The sequence below is a fragment of the Penicillium paradoxum genome (genome assembly GCF_028828445.1).
Source record: "Penicillium paradoxum strain IBT 22861 chromosome Unknown utg000002l_segment0_segment0, whole genome shotgun sequence".
Lineage (NCBI taxonomy): Eukaryota > Fungi > Ascomycota > Eurotiomycetes > Eurotiales > Aspergillaceae > Penicillium > Penicillium paradoxum.
Window position 1 is genome coordinate 2,130,371 of NW_026643180.1, and position 15,991 is coordinate 2,146,361.

Here is a 15,991-nt window from a genome sequence, read left to right on the forward strand (position 1 = left end):
AAATATGTACAATCAAGACCACTGGAAGGTGACATCGTCACATTGCGAGTGTATTTGGTCCAAGAAGAGCTGCACGGGTGGCGACAAAGACCAGATATGCAGTGCTGCGATTTCGTCGCGGGCCCTTCACGAGCCATCTGCACATGCGATCCAAGTGCTCTTGCTGTCAGTGACTTGCGCGTGAGACAATTTTCCGTCAAATAATCGGTTAGGAGATTGTTACCGCTTGGTGAAGTTGCCTTGAAATTTCCCCAATTTACTTTCTCTTTCAACTCTCATCGCTTGTCCGGTTTTATCATCGCCAAATCTCATCGCAAATCGTCATATTATCTTGATCGTGGACCCAATCCTTGGTTAACAGAAACCGTTCACTACCGTAATCATCACAATGGAGGCCTCCCGTGGCCCTCCCCGGGTCAAGAACAAGGCCGCTGCGCCGGTTCAGATCTCCGCAGAGCAACTGCTCCGCGAGGCCGTTGATCGGCAAGAGCCTGGTCTTGAGGCGCCAACACAACGCTTTGCCGATCTTGAAGAATTACATGAGTACCAAGGCCGGAAGAGAAAGGACTTTGAAGACTATGTGCGGCGGAACCGTATTAACATGAACAACTGGATGCGCTATGCCGCTTGGGAGCTCGAACAAAAAGAATTCCGTCGGGCACGATCCATCTTTGAGCGCGCGCTTGATGTTGATCCAACTTCAGTGGTTCTATGGATTCGGTACATCGAAGCTGAGATGAAGACTCGGAATATCAACCATGCCCGAAACCTCCTCGACCGTGCCGTGACCATCCTTCCCCGCATCGACAAGCTCTGGTATAAGTATGTCTACATGGAAGAAACATTGGGAAACATCCCCGGTACCCGCCAGGTGTTCGAGCGATGGATGTCATGGGAGCCGGAAGAAGGGGCGTGGGCCGCATACATCAAGCTGGAAAAGAGGTACAGCGAATTCGAACGAGCACGCGCAATTTTCCAACGCTTCACTGTCGTCCACCCAGAACCCCGAAACTGGATCAAATGGGCCCGCTTCGAGGAGGAATTCGGAACAAGCGATCTGGTCCGTGAGGTCTATGGTTTGGCAATCGAGACGTTGGGAGAGGACTTCATGGACGAGAAGCTCTTCTCGGCGTATGCCAAATTTGAGGCCAAGTTGAAGGAGTACGAGCGCGCACGAGCGATCTACAAGTATGCCTTAGATCGACTTCCACGGTCGAAGGCGATGGCCCTTCATAAGGCCTACACAACCTTTGAAAAACAGTACGGTGACCGTGAAGGCGTGGAGGACGTGATTTTATCCAAGCGGAGAGTACAGTACGAAGAACAGCTCAAGGAGAACCCTCGCAACTACGACATATGGTTCGACTTCGCACGGTTGGAGGAAACCTCAGGCGACCCAGAGCGAGTGCGGGACATCTACGAACGGGCCATTGCACAGATTCCGCCATCTCAAGAGAAAAGACATTGGCGCCGCTATATCTATCTTTGGATATTTTACGCCATATGGGAAGAGATGGAGGCGAAGGAAATGGACCGAGCCAGTCAAATTTATCAGGAATGTCTGAGGATAATTCCACACAAGAAATTCACATTCGCCAAGGTCTGGCTCATGAAGGCTCAGTTTGAAGTTCGCCAAATGCAACTCCAAGCAGCAAGGAAAACATTGGGCCAGGCGATTGGAATGTGCCCGAAAGATAAACTTTTCCACGGCTATATCGATATTGAAATGCGATTGTTTGAGTTTGCGCGGTGTCGTACTCTGTGCATGAAGCGCATTGAATGGAACCCCTCCAACAGTGAGTCCTGGCTGAATTTCGCGAACCTGGAACTTGAGCTAGATGATTCGGAACGAGCGAGGGCCATCTACGAGCTTGGTATCGAGCAACCAACGCTTGAAATGCCAGAGCGGGTGTGGAAGGAGTACATCAATTTTGAAATATCCGAAATGGACTATGAACGAGTGCGACAACTGTATGAGCGTCTTCTTCAGAAGACTGATCATCTCAAGGTGTGGCTCGACTATGCCAAGTTTGAACTGAGTACCATGGATGAAGAAGAGGAGGACATGGAAGCGTCTAGGAAAGATGCAATCAAACGTGCGCGTGGGATCTTCACCCGGGCACACAAGCTGTTCAAAGACAAAGAGCTCAAAGATGAGGTATGTTTCTCTGTCCATCAACTGTACTCATCTCGATTTTCTCTAACTTGTGTACAGCGTGCAGAAGTTCTCCATTCATGGCAGTCATTCGAGCAAGCATTTGGCTCAGCCGAGGATATCGACAAGATTGACAAACAAATCCCCCGGAAAGTCAAGAAGCGCCGCAAGTTGGAGGACGATAAGTACGAGGAATACATGGACTGGGTGTTCCCTGCAGACGACCAGTCCGCTGCCAATCTTTCTCGTCTGCTTCAAAAGGCACACCAATGGAAGCAAAGCCAGTCTTAGAACGTGTGCTAGTGTTGTCTTTGCTAGAACCATTGATCCTCAATTTTGCCTCCGCTTGATCTCTCTGGACCCCAGTCATCACGAGACCTCATGTGCAAAGCTCATGGCTAGGGGAGAGTCTTTCCCCCCATGTATTATCTTAATCAGATCAGAACACCATTCACAATACCTAGGTGTGACAATGAATCCAGCAGCTTGTGTAGCATTCATTCTTGTTCAATCATACAATCATATCGATGTCGCCAGTCAAGCAGCCCGGGCGTGATACATACCTATATGTAGGTAGGTCGTGTTCTCGAAGTAAGATCCCCCTCCATCTGACTACATAATATCTGCTATGTTGGTCATCACCTGCATTAACCAAACTGTGGTCCTGTCCTGCAACACCCATAATTCCGCTGCCAATGACTCAACGACGTGGCTAGTTGTAGTATCTTCCTATTGTGGTATGCCTGCGTCGGTTGGGCTCAAGATCAAATGGCGGGCAGGAACTGGATTGGAAATTACATTGATGTAGCATTTAGAAAAATGAGAATGAAGTATGTGCATGATAGATATAGTTATACCATGTACCTACCGGGTATACTCCGTACTGAGTTAATATGATATGTATACAAATTTGTACACATCACACATAGCAGATGTTTCACCGGCACACGCTCCATGCCTTCGAAGCTCCACGAGGGAACTTCTACTGAATAGGGTCAAGATGTTACGATGAAGGGTTAAAGACCTTTGCTTTTTTGCCCTAGAGAGTGTCAAAAATCCGCATGAATTACTGCCTAAGAAGATCGCTGACCATTTCATGTGACATACAACAGTCTTGAGGCTACTGGGGAAGAGAGAAAGAAGGAGAAAAATTCTTGTTTTTCTATCTCTGAGGAAGCTTTGGGCTTTATAGCCTCCAACCGAACAAACAACCATCAAATGGCACAGTCTGCACAAAGAAAACCTGGGCAATCAGGCACTGGGAGGCATCTCAACGAAGAGGTTATGTATGCATCTTGCGATCTCATCGCACGTCATCGACACTAAGGCAGAGAACAGAAGATAAGCCAGCCAGCCGAATGGCCCATCCAGTGGACACCAAAGAGTTGACGAACCAGCAGATTCCAACAGCACCGCAAGCCGTCAAATAAGCTAACAACCCTAACTCCGAGGCACTCAATATTGCCCAAGAAGTGCAAAATCACCTCGAAGTTAAAGACTTGATGGCAGTTTCTTGGGATTTTAAAACTCATCATTGATGGGCAACTCGCCAGAAGACAAGTGGTTCAATCATACTCCGCCCAACTCTACAGCTGGGGCAATTAGCCTCATTCCTCTGGGGAGAGAATCTTTTAAACATTTGGAAAAAGCGCCACTTTCAGACCCTTCCGAAACAGAGAATCAGCTCACATGGTACACAGTTCAAGGCAGGGTCATACCTTGAGAGTCTACAAAATTCCAGATTCGAGTCATCGGGCATTGAGTGACATTTGAAGGCCTACGGACAGCACACAGTAGCGATATGACCGTTGTTTTCATTGCAGATGGCAAGTCAAGGGACTCCTGTCTATAAAATAAGGGGCAAGGTATGATACCTTTCCTAGGAGGTGGCACTATTCTAGGCATTAGACATTATATAAAGGGAATGCCAGCTCCAAATCTAATGGTTGATTCTTAGCAGAAGTTATAACGCAGCATACACACTGTTCTGCAACTTTCAGTCGACCAATTGACCACTTCAGTCAATTGTGTCCTGGCCATATGGAATCTTCCTCGCGGTTATATATAGTCATTATGAGATTTGCAAGGAGGGCTTCTGCGGCACCGAAACATGTTCGTATGGTGTTAAAACAGTTGAATTTGTAAACAATCGGGGCGTGTTATGGCTGCAGCTGTTCTATTCTCGAACTATAGTGATCTGTAATACTAGGATACACTGGAATTAATTTGACCCTCGGGTAGAATACTCAGTCCATAAGCTATACGAGGTACGGAGTACGGAGTACTTCGTACACCACCGTTTAACCCGGAAATTCATATATAGATAGTGGGTCCGAGCCCTACCGACTTGCCCTGAAAGCCAAGGATTTTAGTGCAGGAAGACCGAGAAAGAAAAAAGTCCAAGGCAGGCTTGGAAATTATGTACTCCGTAGGTACGGAGTACATGCCAACAACGATGCATGGGAATCACATACCGATAATTCCACAGGGTTAGCGTTAACGTTAGGAGCAGGAACGGGGAACACTTGGGCAGGAACCTTGGAAGAAGGGACGGGTGGAGAGGCTGGATTCCATGGATTTGCAGGGTTGAACCACGGGACGAAAGAGGGGGACCCTCCAAGGTGGGAAGTGCAGGTGGTTGTTATTTTCGTTTACATTCTATTTCAAGGTTACTTATAGGTATATACGGAGTACATGTATGCACATATGCGCATATGTGCAACATACATGTACCCTGTGTTGTGATATCTGCATGTCCCCTTGCGCTCTAATTACCTGGAAGCGTTCCAAGGCTGCGGAGCATGGAGTCGCCCAGGCACAAATGTAAAACGAGGGGTCCAGGTCCTTAGATACAACGTACTCCGTCCAGCTCCACTCCGAAGACCCCTGATCAGAACAGAAAATCTAGAAAAATCCACATCCAGAACGTCGAGAACGTCGAGAATATCGAGAGGATCATGAGCTACCAATGTAAAGAAATTCTTCATTGCAATCAATCTGAAATGATCCAAATGAACTGCAATTTTAATCCAAAAAACCCCAAATTGAAAATGACGAAATGATTCCCCTTAAGGGATGGTGTCGTTCGCTAGGCCCGCTCGGCCGCTCACCTGCTAACCTCCTCCGTTAGGGGGTTGAGGCCCTTCTCCCTGTCTCACTTTGGATGCCTTCTCTTTTTCCGTGTTTCTCTCTTCTTCTGGACTTCCTCTTGTGCTGTGCACTCATTTGATAGCCGGACTTCTAGCCTTTCGTTTCGCCAACCTCCTCATTCGCTTAATCTGTGTTGGCCGTTCTTTACACATCTCACATTTCGACTGGATCGCCAGATCTCTGTGATTACTTGACTTCCCTTCGACGCGCCCGTGTTTCGATTCCAGAACTCCTCGACGGTTTCGATTTGTGTCATCCCGGGTCGAGTCATCCGATACGCGATCATATCTCCGCCCTGAAAACTAGAAACAGTTTGCGACGTGGAAACGGTCGAGAAGTACTACTGAGCCGTTGTCGCGTGGTCAATCCACTCAGGCTGAGCGCATCATTGTGGAATTACCCACCCAACTGCCTCGGTCAACATGAGATAGTGCTCTGGCAGTCACCTTCTATTCTTCACTTTGGGTCCTCGAGTCTCGCTGACTGAACGCCCACCTTCGCTACTGGTCTGGAATCGATCGCGATCTTTAACTATTCAACATGACAGGCCCCAAACCCCTGGTCAAGATTGAGGGTGATTGCTCCACCATTCACAGCAATACACTCTACGTCTATTCACCGGATGGCTTTGCCTCCATACCCCTCAAAGAAAATGGAACATGGCACCAACTTCCCTCGCCAGAACACAAGGTGACCGGCCCTGTCTGCATCCAGGGTGGGATCGATGGCATGGAAGACGGAGACAACAATGCGCTCTACATGGTCGGCGGGACCGGCCTCTCGGATAGCAGTGGTCTTCAGCGATTTTCCTTCCGGGCACAGAAGTGGGAGACACTACCCATATCATCGGCAGAGATGAAAGATCGGACTGGACATGGCGCCGGATACCTTTCCTCGAGTTCACAAATATTGGTATACGCAGGAAACAAAGACGGCAGCAAACAGATCTCCCAATCGACTCTGCTCATTTCCACAAAGTCGTCGACCTTTGAGATTACATCCGGGCTTGATCATGGCGCGCCGGCATTGTATGATCCCATCATCTTGCCTTGGAGTGATACCCAAGTTGCCTTGATCGGAGGTTCTGACACCAACACCGCCATTTTTATCTACGACCCCGAAAATGACAAAGGCTGGACCATCTCTGAGGCGACTCTTCCCGATGCAATCCCAGCCTCATCCCGATGTGCGCTTGCTAAGGATTCGCATGGCAATAAGATTCTCGAACTATTCAATATGGATGTATCTCCGAACAGTGTCACTAGCTATGTTCTCAGCTCGAAAGGAAAGCTGCAGAATCCGGCTCCGGCCATCACATCTTCTGAAAAGAGGAGTATTACCGATCCCTACGACAGCAAATTCGCCCCCACGCAAACTTGGTCCGACTACGCCCTTGCTCAGAGTAACAATGGCTTAGTCGTACTCGCTAATGGCAAAAACAACGACTCATTAGCAATCTTCAACCAAACATCCAATGGCTGGGTTAATTCTACAGAGTTATTTTATGGGAAAGGAGAACAGAATGTTCTTAAACCATCCACCACATCATTCACATCATCTACTCAGACACCCACCTCAACTACATCCACATCGAACTCAGCCTCAGTCACTTCAGCCTCCTCATCAACGCCAACCTCCTCATCGACGCCAGCTGCGGCTGCAACTGGCGGGGGCGGCCTGAGTGATCATGGAAAAATGATTCTTGGCGCAACTCTTGGGAGTGTACTCGGATTTGGCTTGGTCCTGCTCATCATTCTTTTCCTACTACGACGTGAGAAGCAGAAGAGAGCGGGGACTCAGTCTGGCAGTGGCGGCGATAGCAAAGATCGCCTCAGCTTCCAGGATCAAGGAATAGAACCCTTGGCCGAAAGCGCCTACCCCATGGCCAGATCTCCTGTCCCAGTTGCTGCTGCTTCGGTGGACTCCCTGGCTATTATGACCGGAAATTACAGCAGTGGAGAGAAATCACTCAAGCCACCCGGTGGTACGGGCTATGGATTGTCCTCCCAACGCAAGGGCAGCCCACTCTCCACGGTTCCCTCAAGCGGTGCCATGGGTGCATCGAGTGCGTACACTGATGACACCGATCGCGCTGGTGATAACACTGCCCGTGTAAATCAGCCCGGAGATCGAATGACAGACGAAGGATGGGAAAAGTATTTTGAGGACGGCGGCGCCACTAACTTGCAATCCGACCGCTCGACCATCAGTTCCGCCTACACCAAGTCCGATTACCGCGGAAGCGGTTGGCCGATGAGTAGCTTAACACCATTAAACTTCGGATTCCTCGACCAGCCCAAGCCCCTTGGCCACGTCTTTAGTGGCAGCCCAACGACAGAACATGGTTCTTCGGGGATGGATGGTCGAAACCTTGTGATCCCGGAGAGTCAGTCGGCACGCATCTCCAGTGCAGACTCAATCAGTATTGCCTCAGATGACGACCGTGATGATCCAAAGTGGCAAGGTGCGGGCCAAAATAGCTGGCTGGGCCGCCCTACAAGCAGTAATTACACTACCAGCTTTTACCACACAAGTACCCAAGACTTGCCATGGTCATCATCAAATAAGAGTCTTGGAAACAAGGGAATGCACTCCAATGCGCGAAGATCCAGCATTATCATTCCAGATGATATTGATGAGAATTCAATGCAAGCACACAAGAACTATACCAATTCAGATATGAGCTGGCTCAATCTCCATGCTGATCGCTAACCCATGTCAGCCCGAACCTTTTCACTTACACTCATTTCTCGAAGTCCAACTCTCCTATACTCTCCCTCATTCCCCACAGGATACCTCACCCCGCCAGGTCTTTCGGTGATCCCTTACCTCTCTTTCCCCCCATGATGTCTCTGTGGCTACTAGTGTTCTGAAAAAGCCTATTGTTTTTGCATTTGACATGCTGCATTCTGAATTCCGTCTAGCATCCTCGTTTTGTACCTGTGTGTATGAGCGATTCCTTAGCGTTGTGCCACACTTATTGAACCGGTTGCTCTTGATTTTATTTCGCTTCGTGGCTGTGCCTGTCCTGTGTTTATGTATTTGTTTTTCGTCGAATCGCCGCTGCGTTTATGTTATTTTGTAGATATCTCGATTTGTGGCTCAACTAAATGTACCTATTGCAATCAAGCGCATGCCCTAACCATGTCCTGCACCTATTAAGTGTTTGGCTATATCCATGACTCCGCCGCTATTATGCCGCTATTAAAATTGCTATTAGCATCCTCCTGGTATCCGAGAAGTCGTGTATCGTAAGCGTTCAACTGCCCTCATGTAGGCGAATCTCCTTTTCAATAGAGCTTTGCCAAAAGCGAATGTCGCTTGGAAACCTTTCGGAACTCATCAACCATCGGACTGAGCATCCTCCCATCCTCATTGTCCATATCCATTGGCTCCAAACGCGTTGAGTTCATGTTCCGTAAGAGGGGGGTGCTCTCCTCCGTCTTACTCCGAATGTAATAATGCTCATCATCCTCTTCCATGCCAATGAACCACCTCTCTTTGAGCTGCTCTTTCCAAGGCCCACAGCCACAAGAACCTTGCAACTGCGTCGTTTGTGGACTGTTCATCGCAAGTGCGAACAGGTTTTGCGGCTCGGTGAAATCAGTCACCTGCCGACCACGCGCTTCGACAATCATAAATCCAAGACAGACAGCACTGGTCAAGAACGCAAAGACCAGGACCACGAAGAATACCCCCTGCCATTTCTCCGTGCCACTGGATGAATACCCCATAGCCTGGATTGTAGCATTGAAGATTTGATACGCAGGCTCTTCAAGCGGGGTTCCGTCTTGAGTATAGTTCCAGAACGGCACGAACGGTGCGTACTGCGAGCCAAGAAGAAGCGTGCTGCCAGCCATGACAGCCAATGCTTCTCCAATTGACGGAAGAGCTGGATCTAGCTCGAATATTTGCTTTCCTGCGTTATATCGCGGCATCATCTGCATGAGCAGGCGAGCATTGCTTGCCGCGCCATCTGAAATTCCCGCGTTTAGACTAAGCGAATTCGCCCACTCCGACGCAAAATCTCTCCAGTCCGGATTCCAGTACCCCTCAACAAAACCACGTTGTTGCCTGTCGTACTGCAGCCGATTCAACGGATTCGCGCAGTTCGTGCTGAGGACCGCCCCGCTCGAGTCTGCGGAGTACTTGGTCGAACACTGGCCGGTCTGTTTCCCGCGAAGGGCGCACATTATATAGGGTGGCATGTGTGTGTTGTTGTCTTTTGGTGTTGCCGTGGCTCCAAGAAGGTAAATAGCGTTTGCAGGCCAAGCCCCGGTCGTGTTGAGGAGTGTGTTATATGCTTGTGGAAACTTGCCGAAGACTGGGGGAATTTCCCTTCCCTTGCCGAACTGGAAGATTTCGTCAACAACTGTGCGGTTTGACGTGGATGCGTCGATTGGTGTGCGACTATTCCAGGTCGTCATGTTGAATTTGCCGCCCTGCGGCCAAGTGGCGTAAACCAGGGGGCTAAGTTCCTCTTCGGTCATTCCCACGCACAGAACATTGACTGCCGGCGAGGAGACAGAGGCTTCGAGATTGTATTTACCCTCGCCGGAGGAGTTGACGGGTTGTTTTATTTTGTTTCTATCGTTCATTGCTGCGGCGGGGATGCCACCGTGGGGCATTGCCATTGTTATGTTGTTGATCATTCGGCCATATTTCTTGGAAAGCATGGACATATCTTGAATATCGATCCAGCTGCCTGTCACGGTGGTATTGTCCCAGATTGAGGCCGATGGTGTTGGTCGCTTTTTCTGCTCACTTGACGTGTCGTTATCGGTTCTCACTCGACGACTCCATTCGGCTATCCATTGTTGGTAGTTGTGATATGCGTGACCGACGTGGTCAATTTGGAGACATGTACTGTTGCGACTGTCAACATCGATTTCATTGGTGACGGGTGTCTCGCACACTGATCCGAGGTAGTGGTTATTTGCATAGCTACTGGTGACCTTGCCCTCGAGAACCCTTGACTCAAGGGGACCCATAGAAAGCTTCGGAGCAACTGCCATAGGTCAGTACATGCTGTCTGATATGGAGCAAAAGCATTTACCCAAAGCTTGCGCTGCAGTGGTGTAGAGCATTGCCACAAACGTAGCGACCAATGCTAGCGCTCCGAGAAAACTTAACGCTGAGTACCGCAGCGCCTCCCAATGTACGATCATCGATCCTGGCTGCATGATCCAGGCCCTCATATTCATATCCGAGATACTGATTCCTCGTGAATTCTTCATCAGAGCTCTTCGACTTAGCACCTGCCCTAGAAATGCCACGCAAACAGTGACATAGGCCAACTCGATCGTTTTGGCAAAGAATGCGCTCAGCAAAGTTGCAGTCGCGGGTGCCAATGGTCCGTCGCTAGAAATCTCTGCCCAGCGAGGCTCGCGCAATGCGAGGCCGAGGTAAATGCCTGAAAATAAAGTGGAATAGACCGCAAGAACCAACACGGTCATTGGAACCCAGGAGAGTCGTTTCTGGAGAACCGTCGCGCGGTTAGGGCACCCCAGGTAGCCGTGTGGAGACGGCGGGGACGTCTTATGAGTATCGTGGGGAGTTGTAGTCCTGGTGCTGTCGGCTGATTCACGTTGATCTGCGGCCGGGATAGCATCTCCCGTAGCATTCGAGATGCCCAAGCCTACATCTCCTAGAGCATCTGCAGACCAAGAGCTGTCTGAGGCAGAATGATAACGGTACTCCGCATCGTGGGATCGATCAAGTGGATTCCACGAGCGTTGAGGTCGAGCGCCGTACTGTGAGTCCCGCGATGAAGCCATAGGGTGCCGTGAAAGACAAAGCCAAGAAGCCGAACAAAGACAAGTGCCCAAATCAAGCGTTATAATGATTAAAACGGGGTAAAGGGGAGTCCCCGCAGTACTTCGTACTTGCGGCTGAGATTTGGGGGCCAGGTCTCGTCGCTCTAGCCCAGAGCCTCTTGGCTGCCGATTAGCTGCTTGGCACGCTGAGGTGCCCAGGTGTAATATTTTTGATTTGTTAATTCAACAGAAGGCTGATGATCCTTGCTCCTGATGTTTATTTCTGGGTTTCCCTGATGCTTACATGCTCCTGCATAGGGCTGTGCGGGATTTGGATCGCTGGGTCTCTTGGTATCACCAGGTATTTACGCATGTTATGAATAGAATCTCGTTATGTGTACATACTCTGCATGGCCCATCAGCACTAGTCATGGAGAACGGGACATTGCCGAACTTTCAAAGTGAGCACTCCTGATTTTGCTCTCTTGGTCCTCATGCTGCAGGCGTTCCCTCCTTCAATGCATGCCTAGGTGGACACACGAGACGCCTCCGAAGGTGGCATAAATCAGCGCACCGACCGGGCATCTTGTTCGAAGCGCCCGATATGGGTGCCCCTATACGAAGTACACAGTACGGAGTACTCCAAAGAGATATGTAGTTTGTATGCTTTATGTGGAGGATTCAGGCATACGGCACGGCAATCTCTACAATAGCTGGTTTGGTTTCCACTCGCTGTGAACAAGGGTTGAGTAATTTGTCGATAGATCCCAAGAGCCAAGCTGAACTTACGGAGTATTGCCCATTCAAATAGAACTTGGAGCCAAAGTGCAGGCTCTCGTAGCCAAGCCCTCTAGCTCTCGAGGCCATCCCTGAGATTCTGTGATTGATTTTTGGGCTAACTAGACATCCATATTCGCTTTTTACATCTTCAACAACTACAACGAATTTCATCCTACAGCTATGCCTTGGCTATGGTCTTGCAGGAGGTTGGAGGGTTGTTGCTCGCTTCGACAATCACATGAGGCAATGAACCCTGACAAAAGAAATTATAGGCGCCAAGCCCAAGAACTGCTGCAGATGAATCGTCACATCCTCGTAATGGATGTGAGGGGTTTGAAAACCCAGGCAAACAAATGCCCATGGCTACTCCGTACTGTGAGCTCTGTACTCCGTACGGAGTACTGCGTATAGAGTAGTCTGTACCCCGTACTGTCTCAGAAGCTCCCGCAACTTGGGTGGTTTTATGCCACCGTATGCATCCTCCCCTCGATAGTCAGATCTTTCCATCTTTACGTGAGCGCATATCTCTGGTCTCGTTTTTAAGCCGGAGGATTCTGTGTGTCCCTGGTGTTAACCCATCGATTGGTGAAGGGGGATCTGAGGACTTGGATGATCGACAAAGAAACCGACCTGACAACCCATACGGAGTAGTAGGACTCGGCACCTATTATTCGTCGGCCTGTACTCCGTAAAAAACTTGTATACTATAATGTTGCCTAAAGACTGGCGAATTGGAATCAGTCTTGCCCCCTGAAACGCCCTTCGCGATTTAAAACCTCGGATTCTACCGCATGGTGCTTCCTCCGTACCTTGCTCCCTCTCCTATGCTTATTACTACACCCTGGTCGATCAAAAAACACAGTTACCGTTTCAAAATGCATCCTCTACGTGATTCACTGCTTGGACCTTCGCCAAAAGGCATCGCCGACATCAGCTGCCTAGACAGCCGCTCTCATAGCCAGGAAGATGTGCGGCAATCCATCGCCCGGGGGGAATTGGAGGAAGTCCGGGGAGCAGCTATCTATAATAGAACCTGGATCACCAGCGACCGATACTGCAATGTTGGGGATGGGGTGGATTCCCTCGAAGGCTACCTTCATGAGATATGGTATATGTACTTCCAACTCAGTCAACATACGTCGCATGAAAAGCCCGACCACGATCGTCTGGTCCTAGATATCCTCCGCATCCAGGGAAAGGGGCCGTTGACTAGACCTGTGAAGGGAGTGTACGGGATTGACATCGCACGAACGGTTGAAGGCACGCTGTGGAATGACCTGCCCTTCTTGGTTACTGATATGACCGACTTATGGATAAACAACGGGGGACCAATGTCGGGTACCCAGCGCCTGAACTTTGCCTCCTTCCTAGCCAAACTAGCGTCCACCCGCGTCTGCAAAGACAGAATGTGCCAAGTCGCCCTTCTCATCTTCCGCTGTCTGTTCGAAGAGAGACAAGAGCTTCGCACTACTGATGATCAAGATGATGAAACCCCAAAACGGAGTATGAGTTCACTGGAGATTATGCATTTATTGCCAGCTGCCTCTGCGTGGTTTGACGAGGCAGCGTACAATCTCATGCAACTCTCGGAGGTTTCTTGGAATGATTGCCCAAGCGAAATTAGCCAGGGAGGCCAGATGTTCATCGAGTCGGAGTTCGGGAAGCGATCACCGACTGGATTCACACCATGGAGGTGGATGTACTGGCTCAAGCGACTCCATGAAATTGAGGAGGCGGCAAAAGAGGCTGGCGAGAAACGTCTGGAGGAGTATGCCACCGGCGCTATCTCAAGCATGATCAAGGAGATGGAAGAGCGAAACTCTCACATTCTGAGGGTTTACAAAACCAGCGGCGATGTCATCTATCATGATAAACGTTTGTTCCGTCTGAAAGCGCTTGTGGGGGGCGAAGACACCCAGGAGAATGAAGAACCCAAGGCGAACAACAATACAGACTGAGTATCTTTCACTCTTTCTTTCTCGTCTTCTCTACTCGGCCTCAATCCGCCCTCCTTCGCGTCTGAGCTCTAATAAATCGAATAAGAAGCCTACATGGGCTTTTGTGTTGATATCGAAAGTAAAAGGGCAAAATGACACTTTCATAACGCCACATCAAAACCTTGCTTCATAGTCTCTTTTTATAAATTCTACTGCCTCTTATCAAAGGTATTGAAACTATGGTAAGACATCCTCAACGGTGAATACATGTATATGAAGGATATAGTACCTAGAGAACAGGATGGTATGGTCTCGGCAGGGTTAGGAAATGATTAAGTGGCTCTGCGCAAGATTGAGAAAGCCTTTACTGCTTTCACAGTGGATGAGACGGATTGGAGTGGTTTCAACGGTAACTCTGATTTGTCGTTCTGGATTGCTAAGAGGCTCGCTCAGTATATTCGTGTAGGTTGTGTCTCAGAAGCATGTTTCTTGCTTCAGCTAACCGGGATCTGATGAACTAGTAGGTTCCCCAAGTGATTCATTTTTGGGAGTACCTAGTGCTGATCGTTGCTTGACAAGCTTGAATGCATGTCAAATCACCGGGTGAATAGTCAGCATAGTCAGCACCCGCTAGGTTGAGTACGAATAGTTTTGTAGACTGATAGTTGTGCTAGGCGCAGCGTGGTGAGACACCCAGAAGGATCGGATCAGCAGACCACATGATTGTGGTGCTGATAGATCGAGTTGATCACCCATATCTGCAAAGGAGTTTGACTGCATTGCATTTGATGAAGGTGTTCCCAATAGGAAATGAGCTCCAGATCCAAAGTGTTTGTATGGTAGCTGGAGGATATAGCGCATCGTTATTGGCCCTAGAGACAAAGGAACTACCTCCTTCATATTGGGAGAGAATGTGCGGAGAAAAGTAGGCTTAGGTGGTAGGGGTAGATGCTAGTCCGTGGGTTTTATTTCAGCCCCATATACGGGATATCGAAGTCCCTCCTACCTAGATGCACATGCAGGTAAAGGTATTCGTTCTGTTTTATAATGAACAGCGTGAAAATAGTCTTAAGATGCGTAGTTTGAATGCTAAAAGACCAAAAGACGCCAGTCTCGAGGCCATGGCCTGTAAGCGTGAGCACTTTGCAGAGCGACAACTATGAAACTTCTTGAGGTTACTAGGGAAGAGATAGAGAGAAGAAGGAAAGTCCTTACCCTTCTATCTCTGAGAAAGCTGGGGGCTCTATAGCCCTCCAAGCTGGCAAACAACTATCAAAGGGCGCAGTCTGCACAAAGAGAGCCTGGGCAATCCACTGAGAGGCATCTCAACTAAACTTGATTTTTGTAAGATGATTGGCGAGGCACACACATTGCAAACTACGCTCAGTGACATCATTTTGACGCGATTTGACTGTTACACTGGTTTGTATAGTGATCCTTCGCAAAGAAATTTGGTTTTATAATCAAATCATTTTATCAGAATTTCAACCATCCATACAGTGGTATCTTGCTGAAGAGAGGACCACTTTGTGTGATGGAACTTACGCTAATGTGGATGTCTTAGAATTGTCAGAGGTATGAATAGAATGGAAATTATGAAAGTATTTATCAATCGCGTAATCCAACCTCCATAACAACCGGCTTCCAACATTCAGTTGGTTAGAGTGTGGTGCTAATAACGCCAAAGTCGAGGGTTCTGGAGCCACGCTTCTTTTTTCGCCTTCTTTCTTTTGCGTTGGATAGTCATTTGTCATAACCAATCCGAAGTCTACCGGAAACCCCATTTCTGAATGGGTTGGGTCAGGTTCTGGCAACACCATAGCATTTGCTTATTCGTTTCTTTTTTCCTCTTTGGTGACAGTCTGAGAATCGCGTTTGATCATAGCATGATATGAATACACTTTCTAGCTACGTTATTGCTGGGGATGAGACAATATTTTGCAAATGATCTAGGTCTTGAGAATTTGTATGAGTTGCACGAAGGGCAGGGTCGAAGTAAAGTGTTTGGCCTCCTTTGCGAAATATATAGGGAAAAAAAGGCTCGACCATGCATATTGACAACACTGAACGAAAAATAGATCAAATCTCGAGGATATTGCACATATCCAAGACAGGTCTAGAAACACCCCAAGAATTTGTAGGTAGAGGTGACACCGTACTACACAATGGCCGATAGTTCAATATCTCATGATAGCAACATAACGGGTGACTAT

General features: G+C 48.7%; 4 protein-coding genes across 4 annotated transcripts; 3 read left to right on the plus strand and 1 right to left on the minus strand.

The window, feature by feature from the left end:
* Positions 1–388: 388 nt before the first annotated feature.
* clf1 (putative cell cycle control protein (Cwf4)) lies at positions 389–2,446 on the plus strand (the record flags this gene model as incomplete). Its single annotated transcript, XM_057171850.1, has 2 exons — positions 389–2,158; positions 2,216–2,446. 2 exons carry the CDS (start codon positions 389–391, stop codon positions 2,444–2,446), a joined length of 2,001 nt encoding a protein of 666 aa, XP_057035753.1.
* Positions 2,447–5,845: 3,399 nt separating this feature from the next.
* On the plus strand, positions 5,846–8,017 carry N7457_000783 (uncharacterized protein; the record flags this gene model as incomplete). The annotated part of the gene is made up of 1 exon (XM_057171851.1): positions 5,846–8,017. One exon carries the CDS (start codon positions 5,846–5,848, stop codon positions 8,015–8,017), a length of 2,172 nt encoding a protein of 723 aa, XP_057035754.1.
* A 578-nt stretch (positions 8,018–8,595) lies between these two features.
* N7457_000784 (uncharacterized protein) lies at positions 8,596–11,082 on the minus strand (the record flags this gene model as incomplete). Its single annotated transcript, XM_057171852.1, has 2 exons — positions 8,596–10,313; positions 10,362–11,082. The coding sequence occupies 2 exons, from the start codon at positions 11,080–11,082 to the stop codon at positions 8,596–8,598; spliced, it is 2,439 nt and encodes an 812-aa protein (XP_057035755.1).
* Positions 11,083–12,716: 1,634 nt separating this feature from the next.
* N7457_000785 (DUF3632 domain-containing protein) lies at positions 12,717–13,799 on the plus strand (the record flags this gene model as incomplete). The annotated part of the gene is made up of 1 exon (XM_057171853.1): positions 12,717–13,799. One exon carries the CDS (start codon positions 12,717–12,719, stop codon positions 13,797–13,799), a length of 1,083 nt encoding a protein of 360 aa, XP_057035756.1.
* Positions 13,800–15,991: the final 2,192 nt, after the last annotated feature.